General features: G+C 39.0%; 1 protein-coding gene across 1 annotated transcript in view; it reads right to left on the reverse strand.

Annotated features, from left to right (window-relative positions):
* PDE7B (phosphodiesterase 7B) overlaps positions 1–20346 on the reverse strand; it is a gene marked incomplete at its 3' end in the record, with an annotated part of 632720 nt that overhangs the window by 609251 nt on the left and 3123 nt on the right. Inside the window, exon 2 of the mRNA XM_082474733.1 lies at positions 403–465. Within this exon, the coding sequence (XP_082330859.1) occupies positions 403–465 (63 nt within the window). The remainder of the gene's footprint in view (positions 1–402; positions 466–20346) is intronic.

The following is a 20346-nucleotide window of genomic DNA, read 5'->3' on the forward strand; positions in this document are numbered from 1 at the left end:
AATTTTTAAGAAGCAAAGTCAGTCCAGTTTCATGAGTTTGGGCTTCTCATTCCATATTTGAACTTATTTTTCCTGGGAAGGAAAAATAGTTATAGCAGTACCTGGTATGGTGCCATAAACACAGTGGAGGATTAATAAATATTTATCACTGTTGAACTTAGAAGAAACACTGATCTGCACTCTGCACGATTATGTTGGAATAGGACCATATTGCTTGCACAGAAGTATAAACAGTTGGTGCAGCATCTGAGTCTTAGACAATTTTTTAAAAATCATTATTTTGCAGGAGGCCTAATCTGCTACAGAAAGGATAAAATGTTACTGATAACTATAATTAAGATGCATTAAAATACAAAGAACTGTTTAGAAAAGCAGACTCTACAGAATGCTGAGAAATCTTACTCTTTTGTGTCGTGATCTGATTGGCCTTAGCAGCAGATCCAGAAGAGAACCCCAGCTGTAGACCTGTAGGAGAGAGGGAAGTAAGTCAAGACTGTGGGTACAGGGCCAGCCTGATGGATGGAAATCCCCCAATTTCAGCTTCTAAGGGGACCCACCAAACCTCAGTCCAGTCCAGCTTAATGTTGATAGTCATCATCTCAAATGTGTCAGGTGGGAGCATGGCACCAGAAATTAGTTATGTGGGAAATGTTATTATCCGATGGATGACAGTTTTCTTTATGGAGTGGAAGGGGATGTCTGGGTCGTAAGAGGGCCTCAGCCAGTGGGCTGCAGAGAGGAGAACATTGGGATATGATCCAGATCCCCCCAGAGAGAAGGGGCTGGCAAGACTAGTGAGGTTCCTAGGCCCAGACAATTTGGCTGGGGTTCAGGGCTGTAATCCATTAGCAGCAAAAAATGAAGTGCAAATGCAGAACAGAGGCAAGAGTCTAGGTACACAGTAGGGCTGGAGTCAGGACCAAGGAGCTTAATATTGGTGGCCACAGAGATGTTTACACAGGCTCACTCAACAGCAGGCTTAGGGCAATAGATGAGTTCCAGACGCTGTTTACTGACAGGAATGGAACTCCTGACATCCTGCCAAGCTTGAGTCTCATTTGAGTAACAACTTGATGGTGTTGTGTCTATAGGTTGATGTCATGCAGTATCTGCTTGTTGGGCATAGCCATGCAAGGGCTGTCATTAATTTTTTTATTTTGGAATAAACTTAAATAAATCCAAAGCTATATTAAAATTGGCAACTCACTTATATACTAGAATGTCAGCTCCACAAAAGGTACCTTTGTCTTTTCGTTCACTAAAGTATGCCATGTGCCTAGATGGAACATGGTTAGCAATCAACAGGTATTTGTCAAGTTAAAGAATAAATTAGACAAATATTAAGTGCCACACAAATGACATGAAAGCTTCTAGGTGTGCCCTGAAGGTGACCCTTACCTCCTATAGCCACAGGGCTGAAATTGCTGAAAATCAAACTCAGAACTCCATTCTACAATTGGCTGAATTACGAAGCAAGCTAAACTCCCAGCCTTGCAGGGTATCTAATGTTAAAGTGGGGGCATTGATTGGGAAGGGATGTGATCCTAAAAGTTGCAATGAGGATATGTGGGAAGACTCTGATGATGTTGGGGACACCGAGCTCCAAAATTCTGATGAGTCTTCTTTGCCAGTGGGAGCAACCTCTCCATTCCCAATGAATGGGAGAGAGGAAGATATGCATAGGCCCAAAGAAGAGCAAACAGGAATCATTCTAGAAACTGAAAGTATTACCACTATATTACCAGCACTGGAACAGTGCCTGATAAACACTGAATGCTCAATCAATATTTGCTAAGCCGATGAATGAATGAATGAATGAATGAATGAAGTAGTTGCACTCAGTTGACACATCAAGTATAGGGAAGGAAAGTGGTAAGATATGATGTTGGAAAGGCACACAGAGGTCAGCTCATGAAGAGTCTTCCTAATATGTCAAGGTAAAGATTTCAAAATTTATTCTGAAAGATACGGGAAATTTAAAAAATCTAAGCATGATGCCATGATCAGAGTTGCTGACAGTTATGCACAGAATAGATTTAGAGGCACAACCGAAGGCAAAGAGTCTAGTAAGGAGGTCATCACAGTAATCCAGGCAAGAAATAATGAGGGTTTGAGAAAAGAAAGCAGAAATGGGGAAATAATAAAGATCAATGAATTATGGAGATATTTAGGAAGTACTATGAACAAGACTTGGGAAAAATCTTTTGGGTGTGGGTCCTTGGTGAGAGACGGACACCATTTGCTTTGAAAAATCTTAGGAATTTTATTGGCCATTTTGTGTCCACCATACAGTGTGAGTTAGTCAGTTGTCCTAGTTGAAACTGTCTCCGAAATGGAAACTTTCACAAAGTTATTATAATCCCCAATCGTACCATGTCCTCTCTGGTTTCCTACCAGTGGCAAGTCCTTCCATTTCCATGGTAACCCACGTAATCAAGGCAAAAGAAAGAAAAGTTTCTGGAGTTTATATTTTCGGGGCTCTTGTTTCATTCTTTGGTCCTTAGCACCAAATTTAACTTATTCTGAAGAAATAACATGTTAACTAAATATTACCAACGGGGAAAAAGTTTTTCTGTACCTTTCCCAATCTGTATTCTTCTTCAAAGGAAGCTGTAGCTGGACCCAAACAGAGATACTTACAGACCTTAATAATGTCCCTAAGAATGGCAGGCTGGGATATACAAAAGCAACAGGAAGGGAGGCTGGACACCCAATGTTATGCCACCTTGAAGTGATGATCTCTGATAGCAAAGACAACTGGGGAAGGGTAAATTAAAAGTTTTATTCTCTCCCAAGTTCACTTCAGTTGTTCTGTTCCAGTATTAGATCTTATGATCAATATCAGTCCTCTATAGCCAATTTCAGAAATCTGCAAACTTAATTTATTGATTCTCCTACATAGGGCCATTGATCAATAAGTTCAGGATGGGGCCAGGAGACAATGATTTTTTAAATGACATAATATGAGCTAGAAAAAAGTATCATCATTACTTTATTCATATAAATTACTGACTTTCCTCACAAATAGGTTCACTTTAAAATGAATGGGGAAGGAAGAAGAATGAAAACTCTTCAACCTTAGTCCCAAGGCTAATCTTATATATGTTAATAGTTTCAATCCCATTTATTAAAAATTCATGTTAAGTGAGGTTGAAACATCGGGGGTATAAGGCATCAGCTGGCATCATCAAGCAGATGTAGGCCACATCCATTAAAAGCAGACAGGTCTGTCCAGCAGCAGTAAATTGGACCACGCACATGGCATTTCTTCCGTATGCCCTATTTCCTATTGCCTTATCTTTCTTGCTGATTCCTATTATTTGGATCTCATTTTGGGTTTCTAGTGTTTTTTCTATTTGACTCTTGGCATCCCTCAATAACAGAATAATTGCCTCTGAATCTACCACACAGCCATTTCCCCCTTACATTAAATTTGAGGGCACCAGCAGATTGCCAGGACTGACTGCTGTGTGCCCAGGTCTGGTGTTGCTATGGTCGGTGCAGTACACGATGTTAGGATCCATGAGTGAGCCATGGAAAATACTCACATCAAGACTTGGCATACGATCTAAAACTGGATTGTAGTGATGGTTACACAATGTATAAATTTATTAAAAACCACTGAACCATACACCTAGAAGGGGTGAATCTTATGATTCATAAATCATACCTCAGTAAAGCTTAGAAGAAAAAGTTCGGCCAGATAACAGAAGTAGGTGGGACAAGATTGGACTGATACTGAATTCATCTGAAGAATAAGTCGATTTAGGGGGGTCTATCATCATGACAAGAGCTGACCACACAGAAATCTAGCTCATTGGAGCAAAGCATGGGATGTGTTAGTTACATCAGTTCCCAGTCATAGGAAGATTGGGAAACTATTAAAAACCCAATTATTTTTGGTGTTGGTCATTCAGTAAAGTTGAAATTGGGATTCTAACACTAGGTCCCAGTTGATGGGAAGAACATTGCAACAAGAATTTGCATCTGTCAGTTTGAGCTTTGGGATGTAAACCAACTCTGTCTAGTTTAAGGACACAAAAAAATGATTTATTGCAAAGGTATGAAGTCACTCACAGAATGGAATAAAAAGCTGAACAATTGGGGCTTCCCTGGTGGCGCAGTGGTTGAGAATCTGCCTGCCAATGCAGGGGACACAGGTTCGAGCCCTGGTCTGGGAAGATCCCACATGCCGCGGAGCAACTGGGCCCATGAGCCACAATTACTGAGTCTGTGCGTCTGGAGCCTGTGCTCCGCAACAAGAGAGGCCGCGATAGTGAGAGGCCCGTGCACCGCGATGAAGAGTGGCCCCCGTTTGCCACAACTAGAGAAAGCCCTCGCACAGAAACGAAGACCCAACACAGCCATAAATAAAATAAATAAATTTAAAAAAAAAAAAAAAAAGCTGAACAATCAAGCACTAGGTAGAACACTACAGGAACCAGGACAATTCCAATAATCCAGTAGTCAGAATTAATGAATTGTCTCTTTGGAGCGCAGCCATCAGACTAATCATCAGCAACTGTGTTACTTTATTCAGTATTTAATTTCCAGAGAGAGATCTGACTGTCCTTGCTTAGTTCAAGTGTCCATGTCTTGGCCTTAAAAGGGTAAGGTTCGTTCATTGATATCTCCTCCAAGACCACATGCAATGGGAGAGGCATTATTTTCCATATGAAAATCAATGTATTTTCACCAAAACAAGAAGGAAGAGGTGCTGGGCAGAAACACACACACACACACACACACACACACACACACACAAACCCACGTGCGCGCGCGTCCACTATGCTAAGATTTATCAACGCATGAAATTTGAAGTCTCTTTTCTAGATAGTCTGACCATTAAAGGCAGGGCCTTTGCAACTAGTATGAGATTAGAAAAATTGCTGTAGTTTCTCAGAAAAGAGGCTAGAAAGAACACAACAGGGACTCAATTCTGTAAGAGTACTGGAGTTACTACAAGAAAAACTAGAGATTGGGGATAAAGCAGTTTAGCTTTATCAACAGGCTGAAGAAGGGTCACAAGAGGAAGATTCAGATGCAGGAATCCCAAGAGAAAAGAAAGGAGTAGCTACGACTCAGAGAGCAAAGACAGAAGGTGGTGATCGTTCCGGGGCAGCAAGAGCACCCAGCTCACATTAGACCAGTAGTCAGCCCGGAGCCCCCTCATCTGTCCTCCCCTGTTACTCCCAGCCAAGTCCCCAGTGGGTTTCACTCAGTGTAATCAAGTCTTTCTTTGTTAGAATTAGCTCAGTAATTAAGGATCAGCATTTATTAGTAAATACAGTTGTGTTTTTTCCAAGATATTTTCAATGTGTTCAAGAAATTAAAGTTCTTGAATTTCTAAGAAGTACAGATTAAAATAAAAACTAGTGGGAAGGAGGTTTTGAGTTTTGTGAATTTTTACAGTCTTTGATGTTTTCTGAGTGATATGGAGAGAACGAAATTCAGTCAAGATAGAATTAGTGCCTGTTGTCTATAGAGCACTGCGATCGATAGATACTGGAAATAGAAAGATGAACAGCCATCATCATTACCCTCAAGGTACTTGCTATAGACTGAATGTCTGTGTTCCCCTCCAAAATTCATGTGTTAAATCCTAATGCCCAAGGTGACAGTATTTGGAGGTTGGGCCTTTGAGAGGTGATTAGATCATGAGGGTGGAGCAGTGATGAACGGGTTAGTGCCCTTTTTATGGAGGCTCCAGAGAGCTCCCTTGCCCCCTCTGTCATGTGTGGACACAACAGGAAGATGGCAACCAGGAAGTGGAACCTCACCAGACATCAAATCTGCCAGCACCTTGATCTTGGACTTTCCAGCCTCCAAAATTGTGAAACATAAATATTTTTGTTTATAAACTGCTCAGTCTCTGAGTATTTTTGTTATAGCAGCCCAAACAGACTAATAAGACAGTACTTATACAGTAAGGGTATAGAAATACCAGCGCTCATTGTACATTTAAATGTAATGTGGTATGAATGCTCAAAGGCATTAGAGCATAGAATAAATATTCAAGTCTGCTCTGGGGAATTGGGGACCATGTCAAAGAAGAGGTGACAGGGAGATGTGAAAGAGAAACAGGACTTTTTTTATTGAGGTAAAATTGACGTATGACATTATATTAGTTTTAGGTGATAATGATTTGATATTTGTACACATATACATATTACATATATATTATATATATGCACATATACATATATATAAACACATTTGATACATAATGATTAGATATTTATATATATGCAAAATGATCACCACAATAAGTCTAGTTAACGTCTGTTACCATAAATAGTTACAAGAACAAAAATTTTTTTTCTTGTGATGAGGACTTTTTATGATCTACTCTCCTATGGTCACCTAATCTATGACACATAAGGCAAGAATATACAACGGAGAAAAGACAGCCTCTTCAATAAGTGGTACTGGGAAAATTGGACCAGCATAAAAGAATGAAATTAGAACACTCCCTAACACTATACGCAAAAATAAACTCAGAATGGATTAAAGCCCTAAATGTAAGGCCAGACACTATAAAACTCTTAGAGAAAAACATAGGCAGAACACACTTTGACATAAATTGCAGCAAGGTCTTTTTTGATCCACCTCCTAGAGTAATGAAAATAAAAACAAAAATAAACAAATGGGATCTAATTAAACTTAAAAGCTTTTGCACAGCAAAGGAAACCATAAACAAAACAAAAAGACAACCCTCAGAGTGGAAGAAAATAATTGCAAACGAAACAACTGACAAAGGATTAATCTCCAAAATATACAAACAGCTCATGCAGCTCAATATCAAAAAACAAATAACCCAATCAAAAAATGGTGGGGGGAGGAAGATCTAAATAGACATTTCGCCACAGAAGGCATACAGATGGCCACCAAACACATGAAAAGATGCTCAACATCACTAATTATTAGAGAAATGCAAATCAAAACTACTACTACCTCATACCGGTCAGAATGGCCATCATCAAAAAAATCTACAAACAATAAATGCTGGAGAGGGTGTAGAGAAAAGGGAACCCTCCTACACTGTTGGTAGGAATGTAAATTGGTACAGCCACTATGGAGAACGGTATGGAGGTTCCTTAAAAAACTAAAAATAGAGCTACCATATGACCCAGCAATCCCACTCGTAGGCATATATCCAGAGAAAACCATAATTCGAAAGGATGTGTGCACTCCAATATTCATTGCAGCACTCTTTACAATAGCCAGGACATGGAAGCAACCTAAGTGTCCATCTACAGGGGAATGGATAAAGAAGATGTGGTACACATATACAATGGAATATTACTCAGCCATAAAGAGGAACGAAATAGTGCCATTTGCAGAGATGTGTATGGACCTAGATATTGTCATGCAGAGTGAAATAAGTCAGAAAGAGAAAAACAAATATCATACAATATTGCTTATATGTGGAATCTAGAAAAATGTACAGATGAACTTATTGGCAAAGCAGGAATAGAGTCACAGATGTAGAGAACACATTTATGGTTACCAAGGGGGGAAGGGGGAGGTGGGACAAATTGGGAGATTGGGATTGACATATATACACTACTATGTATAAAATAGATAACTAATGAGAACCTACTGTTTAGCACAGGGAACCCTACTCAATGATCTGTGGTGACTGAAATGGGAAGGAAATCTAAAAAGGAGTGGATATATGTATACGTATAACTGATTCACTTTGCCGTACAGCAGAAACTAACACAACACTGTAAAGCAACTATACTCCAATAAAAATTAATAAAAAAGATCTACTCTCTTAGGAACTTTCAAATATGCGATATATTATTATTAACTATAGTCACTATGCTGTACATTACATCCCTGGGACTTATTTTTTTTATAACTGGAATTTTGTACCTTTTGACTCCCTTTTGACATATGGACAAGGTAGGTGATAGCATTCCAGCCAGAGAAAATAGTATGCAAAATTATGAAAGCATATGGTATGTTCCTCCTTTAAATATAAGAGAAACTGACATCATCCAGGAACTACATATAGTGTTTCTGGGAAGGGTATGAGAGAGGAATAATGTGTCTGGGAAGGCTCGTTGGAGGCATGCCACTGGAAAATTCTGAACAGGCAAGTGACACATTAAAGTGCCTTGGAGGGACCTCCCTGGTGGTCCAGTGGTTAAGACTCTGAGCTTCCACTGCAGGGGGCACGGGTTCGATCCCTGGTCAGAGAACTAAGATCCCGCATGCCGCACGGTGCGGCCAAAAGAAAAAAAAAGTGCCTTGGAAAATCATAAGGAGGATGTTGATTAAAGAAGAATGAGACCTTCTGCTCCCAGGGGCTTCTTACCATCCAGGTAAGACATAATGAGTAGATATAGAGAGAATGGAATAGATGTTTAGTAGGTAAAATGGACAGCAATTAATATAATAACAGTTAACATTTATAAAACTCTATTTGTTGGGCACTGACACAGTGCAATAACTAAGAATCCAGGTCCTAGAATCTGACTTCCTAAGTTCAAACATTCTCCATCCAGTATTTGCCACCATAGAAAATTGCTCAGCTTCCCTGTACCTTAGTTTCCTTATTTGTAAACTAGGACCTACTTCACGGGGCTGTGAGGATTAACGGGTTACTATATGGAAGACATTTAGAATAGTGCCTTAAAAAGTTAGCAGTGGGCTTCCCTGGTGGCGCAGTGGCTGAGAGTGTGCCTGCTAATGCAGGGGACATGGGTTCGAGCCCTGGTCTGGGAAGATCCTACATGCCACGGAGCAACTGGGCCCGTGAGCCACAACTGCTGAGCCTGCATGTCTGGAGCCTGTGCCCCGCAACGCGAGGGGCCGCGATAGTGAGAGGCCCGCGCACCGCGATGAAGAGTGGCCCCCGCTTGCCGCAACTAGAGAAAGCTCTCGCACGAAACGAAGACCCAACACAGCTAAAAACAAACAAATAAATAAAGTGGCTATTAAAAAGAATTAGTGAGATTTAAAAAAAAAAAGTTGCAGTTATTGTTATCTCATTTTACAGATGAGTAAACTTTAATACACTTAGATTAAGTATATTCCCAAGGATAGATACTAAATATATTAAATGTTTTTCAGACTCATGTTTGTTTAACTCTAGAGCATGAGCATGTAGCTTCTAGCATGACCCCAAGTCATTGAAAAGACTGTGCTCAGTGATAGAAGCTTGAGAGAAAGGAGAAAATATTTCAGATGATTGATGATCTGTATATGATTTAAAAGTTTTATTTACACTTTGGATTTCCTATAGTTTCAGGTTTGGGCCTTACATAATCTTTAATTGTAAGAATTTGTTAAGATACTGATTTTACCCTCCTACCATACTCTCTTCCAAGAGAAAGGTCCCTCTTCTCTAATAGTGTTCGCTGTCCCCAGTTACCACTAATTAAACCAGGGGTGGACAACAGACCTAGAGGCTGGGCTGGAGCAGTCAAATTCTCTTATTTGAATATTTGCACTGAGAAAGTTAGTAGATGACGAGATTGACAGTGGATAGAACAGACCATTCAAGGGAAGCAATATTCTGTTTGAGGTTAACAAGATTAAATCATAGGCAGACTATGGAAGGTTTTGAATTGTAGACTAAAAGCTCTGATTTTATATTAGCAAGGGCAAAGTCACCAAAGATTCTGAGTAGGAAAGTCACACTGTGAACATAAATAAGGATATTGAATTTATGAGGTCGTAAGGTGAATTGAAGGCCAAAGAGGTCAAGTTTATTAGGAACATAAATTCTTGGCTCAAAACAGTGATCTGATATGCAAAATAAGAGAGATAGCTGCAAAAGCCTTTCCAAGGGAGAATTTACAGGACTTGGTGATAGATAAAATATTAAAGATAACTTTAAAAAGGAACAAAGAGTAACTAAAAGATTTAAGTTTAGAATGCAAATTGCTAGAAATACAGAATCTAAGAAGCAAACATGCTTTTAGGGCATTGGGTTTTTTGACAGGTTGAGTTTCCAGTAATGATAGAACATTTAAGTGCAAATATCTAGTGGGGTGCTTGACATTAAAAGATTTCAGGGCTGGAAAGTATCTTAGAAACTATCATAGTCCAATTGCTTTATCGCTCAAGTGAGAAAACTGAGATCTAGAAGGGTAATTTATCCGATACAACACAAGTAATTAATATAGAAGCAGAACTAGAACCCAAGCCTTCTGACTCCCAATCCAGTGCTCCTCTGACTACATTGCACTGCCTTCTCTAGCTGATTGGTGAGAGTGGAAGATATATCAAAATTATAACACTGGGAGTGATCTACAGTGATAAATTATAAAAGTCGTGAGATCTGTAGAGAGTTTAGAGCAGAGATGGCAAACAATTTTCAACTTACATGCCAGCTCCAATAAGTAAGTAATGACTGCAGGAATACTGCATTGAAAACAATTCTGAAACTGTGTCCAGGCTTATTGAGAACAAATGATATGACTATTAGTGACCCTGGCCAACAGCAAAGTTGATGTGGGCAGCATATATGCCACCTATTGCTATCAGTAGTCAGAAAGAAAACTGCAGTCATAATCATGAGAAAGAACTGAAAATATTTTTTAAAAATAACAGCTAAGGACTTCCCTGGTGGTCCAGTGGTTAAGACTCTGTGCTTGCACTGCAGGTGGGCATGGGTTTGATCCCTGGTCGGGGAATTAGGATCCCATATGCCGCACAGCGTGCCCCCCCCCACAAAAAAAAAACAGCTAGAAAAATATCTAGCTAATAATGATTAGCTTTGCATAAGGTAATAACATTTCCTTTTTATTATTTGGTTCCTATCTTAAATGGGAGGTGTTAGATAAACTGCTGAATGCTTATTGGAAACAGGAAGGATTTGAATATTTGGGGAGTCATGATGGAAGAGGCTGAAAAAGATTGAGACAGACAGAGAGAGAGAGAAACAAACAATTGATTGAACTTTTTTACATGAACAGGCTTATTTGTTCAGTATGTCCCAGACTTTACCTTAATTTGATTTTATACAGAGACTACCTAATAAAAATTTTTCTGAAATAAATTATATATGCCAAAGTCAACATTATGAACTGACCACACACATTTATCACCTCTTCTTCCTAATAATCCAGGACGCGGTAACAAAGAAAACACCCATACCACACAAACACGTATATCGATATATACTATATATGAATATGTACACAAAATCAATAAAGAAGACAGAAAGTAGGCCATCAGCAGACAAGAAATGTCATCAAATTTCTTAAAGAGAGTACCAGGTAGAAGAGTGGTATACTGAGTTGAAAGGTGGTCCCTCAAAAGATATGTCCATGTCCTAATCTCCAGAACTTGTGAATGTTACCTTATTTGGAAAAGGGGTCTTTGAGATGTAATTAAGTTAATGATCTTGTGATGAGGAGATCATCCTGGATTTTCTTGGTGGGCCTTAAATCCAAGGACAAGCATCCTTATAAGCATGCAGCAAAGGGAGATTACACAAACAGAGAGAAGAAGGCCATGTGAAGGCAGGAGCAGAGACTGCAGTGACGTGGCTACAAGCCAAGGAATGCCAACAGCCACCAGGAACAGATTCTCCTCAGAGTCTCTGAGGGAGTGGGGCCCTGCTGACACCTTGATTTTGGACTTCTGGCCTCCAGAAGTAAATAAAGGTCTGTTGTTTAAAACTACCAAGTTGGTGTTAATTTATCATGGCAGCCACAAGAAATCAGTGCAAGTGGTTTCTAAGGTAGCTGAGAAAATTGGCCTTGCAGAAATACAGAGAAGCTTAGAAAACAGCAATTGGAAGCAAGGAGTGGAATGTGGAGTTAAAACGGGGGAATTAATATAAAGTGGGTATAAATTATAATTGTCCCTCCCACCACTCCTTCATTCCAACAGGGGGAATGCCCAGCAGCCAGGCATTCTTCTCTATAGAAATTGCACTGTCGAGAGAAGCAGGGCAGCTGATGTGGCCATTCCCCAGCCAAACACCCTAAAGCAAGCTTGATCAGTTGGTAAGCCCAGCCCACAACCATAGAGCACTCATTGCCTTATTTTAACAGATAACAAAGAACGAATGTACCGTAGCCGTTTTTAAAGGTTCTGGAATTAAAGAGAGGCCAGAAATAAACAGGGGAAAAAGTCCACAGAGAAAGCTGAAATAATTCAAGGAACAGGAGAGAACGAAAAAAAGGAAGGCAGTCTGTTTATAGAATATATTCAGAGATAATTATGCCAGTTACTAATTTATTGCCTCTCACTCCAAACTCATCCTTCTTTTCCCTGCTTGTGATACTCAAAGTGGACTCTGCTGTCAACGTTTGGGCTTGGCTCGCTGCTAGATGTAGGCTCTGCCGATAGAGGGCTCAGTGAGGGCACTGTAGGGACGGAAGGGAAGGTGCTTTCTGTGCTGATGTTCTTTTTCTCTTAAGGTCCCGCAGGGGTCCTGCTGTGTGCCCCCCGTGGCAACCACGCCCCCTCCTCAGAAGTTGAATCTCCGCCTCTGGACCTCCTCCTCTGGAGGTTCCAAGTTCCTTCCTCATTCACTATTCCCTCAACTTTGGGAGTAGTAGTAGCTCTCTGCAGGTACTACCTCTGTATACCTTAGAGTTCTCTTTTACCCATTTTAGTGGTGAATACATCTTTTACTTAGTTCACAATTTACTTAGTTCACAATTATTTTCTCAATTCAAATTACTGGTGTGGTACTTTTTGTCCCCTGACCAGACCCTAACTAACACAATAGTCAGTAAGGTTTTTAATATTTAAAATCAAATAAAAATAAACACTAGAGATCAGGTAAAACTCTCAGATTTTAGAGTGAAATTAAAGTAAAATTTTCAATAGATGGTTAGAAAATAAAACTGAGTAAATGTCCCAGAAAACAGAACATCCAGTTAAAAGATGGAAAATATGGGAGGTGAGATTGAGGTGTGGAAGGGGGGAGGCAGTGAAAGGGAAGTGTAAGGGTGCCAGTATCTTCATCTTAAAGGATGTGGTAAGAAGAGATACAATACATAGTTGATCAAAAATAAAGGGATATGGGGAATTCCCTGGCGGTCCAGTGGTTAGGACTCTGTGCTTTCACCCGGATTCAATCCCTGGTCACGGAACTAAGATCCCACAAGCTGCGGCGTGACCAAAAAGGAATATGTATATTATTTAAACTTACGAAGATAACCAAAAAAGGAATTAAATATAATAACAGTAACACTTGCTTACTGCTTTAGATGTATTGATCCATTTATTCTCATAATAAATATTTATTCTGAGGAATGGACTATTATTTTCCCCATTTTACAGGTGAGGAAAAAGGTGCAGAGAGACTGAGTAACTTGCCTAAGGTCACACAGCTGGAAATGGCAGAAGTGGGATTCCAGAGTGTGTGCTCTTATCTATTATACTCTACTGTCTCCTTATATGACTTATTGGGAAGAGATGGTTGAGGAAGGTAGAAGGTGAGGCAAACGAGTTAAATTGTCTCTTAGCAGTAGATTAAGGTAATATTTAAAACTCACAAATTAAGAAATGGTGATAACAGATAGAGAGGTAATCACTGGAAGAAAAAAAAATACAGAAAATGTTTAAAGCAGTTTACTCTCAAGGGCAGCACTTTGGGAATGAAGTGGTGAACCAGGGATTTGTCATTTTCCCTTACAAGTCTTTCTGTACTATTAACACATTAATAATAATTTGTTCTAAGCATTTTAAAAGACATATGTTGGGGAGGAAGAAATTTTCCTCTACCCTTCTAGGTTCTGCTGGCTGGTCCAAGAATTAAATTCACATAGACAGATTGCCAGGATGAAATCAAACAAAAGTTTAATAACATGTATACAGGGGAGAGACCCAGGAGAACTGAGTAACTTACCAAAATGGCCAAAAGCCCTCACTTTAAATACCATCTTCAGCTTAAGACAAAACAGGATGTTGGGGATAGTGTCTTGGGACTTCAAAGGGGAGGAAGGCAATTGACATGGAGATGGAAAAGCAAATGTTTGGCAAACATGGGACCCAGAGTGAACTCTGATCTCTAAACCCAGCCTGAGTCTCCCTCACCACGCCTAGTCCACACTCTTGGCGGACGTGTCTGGTGAACGCTGGGACAGGCCCCCCATCTAAATTTTTTTAGGCTGTTGGGGGAAAGTTAAGGGTTCTTCCTGAGTCTTTAGGGCCTTGATTATTTTCAGCTTGAAATAATCCCCAAGCCAAAAAGACATTTTGGGATGGCAAATTTTGCTCCCCTACACATAAAATTATAAATTATCTTAGATAAGGAGAGAAGAATAGGATCATGAAGCTAAATTATGTATTTAAAAATTTTACATACTAAGTATACCAAGATAATCTTACATCTGAAAACAAGGAAAGTCCCTTCTCACTTGCGGTAGAGATATCTGACCTGAGTCCCTCAGAGGAGGCCTGGTAATTAGTCATAGCAGGTTTGGGAAGCCCCTCTTTTCACACTTCATAAGAGAAATGAAGCTAGTTTTCAATCTACTAAATAGATACCATTGAACAATAAGATGAAATTTTAAGCATTAGCAATCACAAGAGGTCTTACGACTCAGGAAGAGGAATGAGTGCCCAAAAGGTGCCTTTTGTCCAACCAGAGGGTCTCTGGTCATAGATGAAAGATCAGCTTAGAGAGTGATCTTTAATGATAGGAAAGGGCTCTGGACTTCTAAGTGTTGATAAAAAGACTCTGGTAGTATAAGCACCATTCTCTACTGTATTTATTAATCTAGAGACTATATTTTCAGCCCTAGTATTAAATGCATCTCATCAACTCTTACAAATTCAAACTAGTAGTAGATTAAACATTAGTAAATTAAGTGGTTTGGATAAGAAGTGGGTGCCTAAGGCCTTACATATCTTTAAACTGGGATCTTTTAGGCACAAGTAATGATACATATCGATTTGTTGCCATCTAGTGCTCACCGCTGTAGAGACCTGGATTCAGTGCATGCTGAATTTTTTTTTTTTTCTTTTTCTTTCCTTAGTCTCTGCAGCAGTTTGTTTTTCATGGGGCCCTCTGAGACCCAAATCAAAACATTCTCCTAATAAAATGGTATTCATATGTAGACAACAAATCTATAAATAGCTTTATACAGTGTGGGAAGCTCAGTGAATTCTGGCCTAACCCATATCTACAGGTTCATCAAGTTTTCTTAGCATGCCACCCTACAGAAAGTTTATAAAGAAGGCTCAATTCCTTCAGCAAGTCATCTGCTAAGCTTGAATGACAATCACTATTACAAGGTAATTACTATTAACTCATAAAATTCCCTGCAACATGTATTAAGAGTTGAGAGAGGGAATTCCTTTTTACCCAATATGTCAAAGAGATATTCTGTGAAAAAAAAAAAAAAAACTTCTGAAAATCAGCTAGAAATGCTGACTAAATTGCATCATTGAACTCATTGAAAAGCAAATGAAATTCTCAAGGGCCCAAAGAGAAGAGAGAACTGAAACAAGTGTGGTAATCAGGCACTGAAGATGTGTCTAACGTCGAGGCATTTGCTGATACCCTGAATGTAGTCCGAGAATGTAATGGCCTCCCAAGACACAGGAGATGAGGCCTTGTTCAGCATAGGAACTAAGATCTTTGCATAAAACTGGAATCCTCAAAAGACTACACTAGCAAAGGGAGACAAGGAGGCTTGAATGTCTAGGCTAAAATTTGGGTAGAGAAAAAAAAAATCTCCCCTTTGAATTATAAATGTGGCCTTTCTTACATGGGATTTGGATTTAAATCTATACTAACCTGATAGGTTGCATATGGGTTATAAGAAAAGGAGAAAGGTCAAAGATTACTCCAAGGTGTTTGGTGTTTGGCTTGAGTAACTGGAAAAAAATGGAGTTGCCATTATGTGAGATGGAGAAAGCTTCAAATGGGGTTTGTCTGAGGAGGCGGAAGATTAGGAGTTCAGTGTCAGAAAAGACAAGTTTCAGATACTATTAGACATCTGAATAGCGATATCTAGCATGAATTTGGATACATGAGTCTGAAGTTCAGGAGAGAAGCATGGGCTGGGGAGATATCTTTCGGAGTAGTCTGTCTGACCACGGGGTTTTACAAACTAGAAGAAATCACCAAAGGAGTAAGTATAGAGCGGAGGTCCAAGAGGTTAGCTCTGGGATGTTCCAATATCAAGAGGTAAAGAAGATAAGCAAAAACTAGCAAAGGTAACTTAGGAGGAGGAAAAGCAGGAAAATGTGCAATCACCAGTCAGAAAATATACTAAGAGAATTTACTGCATTAAAAATAGCACTAAGGGGGCTTCCCTGGTGGCGCAGTGGTTGAGAATCTGCCTGCCAATGCAGGGGACACGGGTTCGAGCCCTGGTCTGGGAAGATCCCACATGCCACGGAGCAACTAGGCCCGTGAGCCACAGTTACTGAGCCTGCGCGTCTGGAGCCTGTGCTCCACAACAAGAGAGGCCGAGATAGTGAGAGGCCCGCGCACCGCGATGAAGAGTGGCCCCCGCTTGCCGCAACTAGAGAAAGCCCTCGCACAGAAACGAAGACCCAACACAGCCATAAATAAATAAATAAATAAATAAAATAAAAAAAAAAAAATAGCACTAAGGACTTCCCTGGTGACACAGTGGTTAAGAATCCGCCTGCCGATGCAGGGGACACGGGTTCGAGCTCTGGTCCGGGAAGATCCCACATGCCACGGATAAACTAAGCCCGTGTGCCACAGCTACTGAGCCTGCATGCTGCAACTAGTGAGCCCATGTACCACAGCTACTGAAGCCCGCACGCCTAGAGCCCGCACTCTGCAACAAGAGAGGCCACTGCAATGAGAAGCCCACGCACCGCAACGAAGAGTAGTCCCCGCTCGCCGCAAATAGAGAAAGCCCGCGCACAGCAACGAAGACCCAATGCAGCCAAAAAAATAAATAAAATAAAAAATAAATAAATTTTAAAAAAATAGCACTAAAATTATATAAAATCCTGAGGAATAAACCTAATAATAATGTGAAAGACTTAAATGAAAATTCTCTTAATTTTAAAAACCCACCATATTTGGCACTTTTATTATAATTGATAAAGAAACTTTGGAGTCAAAATAACATAGTATGAATCATTAAAATGAATGAAATAGATGTATATTACTGACATAAAAAGCCCTCTGGAATAATAATACATGATAAACACAAAAACGATGTGGCAGGACAAAATCGATAGTATGAAGTTGTCTTTATAGTTTAGTATATTTAGTATATATGTGAAAGAAAGAATGGAAGAATGTATAAAAGACTACTGCCAGTGATTTACATATGGCAGACTTTCAGTTTCCACATTATAAACATCTGGATGATTGTTTGAATTTTTACTGTAAGCACATATGAACATTATTAACAAAGTTAGAATTTTAATGATGTTTATATGGCATGTATAATTGCATGGAAAGGTATAACATAATGTTAATTCAAGAAAGCAGAAACAAACAGCTTACATATGATATGACCAAAATTAGAATATGCATGGAAAACAGACTGAAAAAAAAAATCCAAAAAAGTTAACTGAGAGTCTCTTTGGGAATGGTACTGCTTATTTTTTCCTTTTTCCTTGATTCTATGTCTTTTAAACTCCTGTAACGTGAGTTTTCTTACTTTTGTTTTTCCTGTTTACTATGAAAATTTCCAAACACACAAAGAAAAAGTATAATAAAATACCAGGTACTTATCAGCCAGCTTCAACAGCCATTAAAATTTAGGTATATATGTGTCATCTTTCCCCCACCTGTTTTTTTTTTTTTCTGGAATATTTTAAAGCAAATCTCAAACATCTTGTCATTTTACTGTATAGACTTAAAATGATCACATTCTTATATTATCACAATGCCATTTTTTCATCTAAAACAAAAATTCCTTAATATTGTATAATACTTAGCCCATACTGAAAAATCTGGGATTGCCTAAGACATGTCTTTATAAAGTTAGTTTTGAATGAGAATCCAAACAAGGTCCCATCACTGCATTCTGTTAAGCTTCCAGAATCCTTCTCCAGCAGTGTTATGGGCCAAGTTAACCCTCCAAAATTCATATGTTAAAATCCCAACCCCTAGAACCTCAGAATGTGACTATTTTGGGAGATAAAGTCTTTAAAGAAATAAGTAAGTTAAAATTAGGTCATTAGGGTGGGCCCTAATCCAGTATGACTGACGTCCTAAGAAGAGGAGATTAGGACACACACAGGTACAGAGGGAAGACTATGTGAAGCCTCAGGGAGAAGGCAGCCATCTACACACCAAGGAGAGAGGTCTCAGAAGAAACCAACACCTTGCTAACACCTTAATCTTGGACTTTTAACCTCCAGAACTGTGAGAAAATAAATTCCTGCTGTTTAAGCCACCCCGTCTGTGGTACTTTGCATGGCAGCCCTAGCAAACTAATATAAGCAGTAAGGCCAATATCTGTTCTGACTGGTTTAATGCAATCCTGTACTGGGGATAAATATTTTGTATATCAACCATATTTTTGTTTTATTCAATAAATTCACTATTTATATTTACTTAATGTTTTGAATACCCTAAATCTATTTTCATGAATGATTAGCCAATTTTATGAGAATTACCACCACTACTACTCAATTGTTTGCCTCTCCTAGTACTAGTAGAGTGTCCTCAGTCTTGCACTCTTGGTTAATGGAAGTGAAAGCAGCATATTAGCTTTCTCCAGTGTGAACGGGGCTCATGACTATGTTAATTACATAGTCAAATGCCTACTGGATATATCCTACTGAAAACAAACATCTTTTCCTCCATACCTGCTCTTCCTGCCTTTCATTGTTAATTAATTAGCCATTCTCCATCTAGGTACCTAAGCCAGAAACCTCAGTACATTAAAACCGTTTTCTATAATTTTAAAATACTGTTAAACTTGCAGAAAAAAAAATTGCAAGAATAGTATAAAGAACACCTTTGCCCAAATTCTCCGATTGTTGATATACTACATTTGCTTCATTGTTCTCTCTCTGTATGTATATTATTTATATTTTTATTTACTTATATTTTTATATATGCTTTTTTCTGAACCATTTAAGTAAATTGTAAACATGAAGCTTCATGACCTTTAAACTCTTCAGTGTGTATTTTCTAGAAATGAAGGTATCTCTTACATTACCAGAATATAGTCATCAAAATCAGGAAATTGATATTGTTAAAATACTACCATCTAGTCCACAGACCCCCATACACACTTTGTCAACTGTCCCAGTAATATCCTTTATAGCAAAAAGATCCAGTTCAGAATCATATGGTCCATTTAATTGTCATGTCTCTTTAGTCTGTTACAAACCGAAAATGTTCTTTAGACGTTCCTTTGTCTTTCATGACCTTGACACTTTTGAAGAGTACAGGTCTATGATTTTGTAGAATGTCCCTCAGTTCGGGGTTGTCTTATCTTTCTTCATGATTAGATTCAGGCTATGCATTTTTTTGCAGGAATATCAAAAAAGTGTATTCTAAGGTTTCTTACCATATACATATACATATATATGTGTGTGTATAATCTCTTAAAACTCTCACCCTCTAGTTTTAGCATACATTGATGATTCTTGCCTGAATCAGTTTTTACTATAATGGTTGCCAAATGGTGATGTTTCTACCTATATCATTCTCTCTACATTTATTAGTTGGCAGTCTAATGTAAGGAAGAGCTTTTCTTTATCCCCATTTTAAAAAATTCATGTATTTATGTTAGCATGGACTCAAGTATTCTTATTTTATTCAGCGGATCATAATTTATTAACATTATTATAGTGATGCTCAGATTGACCCAGATGTGGCTAATGGGGGCCCCTTCAAGCTGACTTCTTTGTGCCCTTGATATGTTCCATCATTCTGTGAGAGCTTCTTTAATTTCTGGTGCCAAAAGGTTTTCCAGGGTCATGTTATACTTGCCATACTCCTGCTCTGAATCAGCCATTTCTCCAGCATCTCTAGTCCCTTTTAGTGGAGAATGGTGTTTAGAAACCAAGATCTAGGTTCTATGTGCTCACTGCTTCTAGGATATCATGCTCTTAGACCTTTTGAGCAGAGAGCGAGGGGAGAGATAGATAAATAGATAGAGAGAGAGATAGATAGATAGATAGACAGGAGACACACATACACACAAGTATGCAAATACTTTTATCTATACTTATTTCTGTATGTGTTTATATATATATTGAAAACTGTGAGTTCACACTGACTTAACCAATTCCAATCCAATACTACCACAAAAGTCATTCTGGAATTCCTTTTTTTCCTATTTGTAACTCCCTTCTCTGTTAGAGACACTTGGCTCCCATTAGCCTCAATATATATACTTATTTCCTCACTCCCATTTCATGTAACAACTGTGGCCCTGACATGCTTGCCATCTCTTCACCTGG

This window comes from Balaenoptera physalus (assembly GCF_965194825.1).
Source record: "Balaenoptera physalus genome assembly, chromosome: 9".
Taxonomy (NCBI): domain Eukaryota; kingdom Metazoa; phylum Chordata; class Mammalia; order Artiodactyla; family Balaenopteridae; genus Balaenoptera; species Balaenoptera physalus.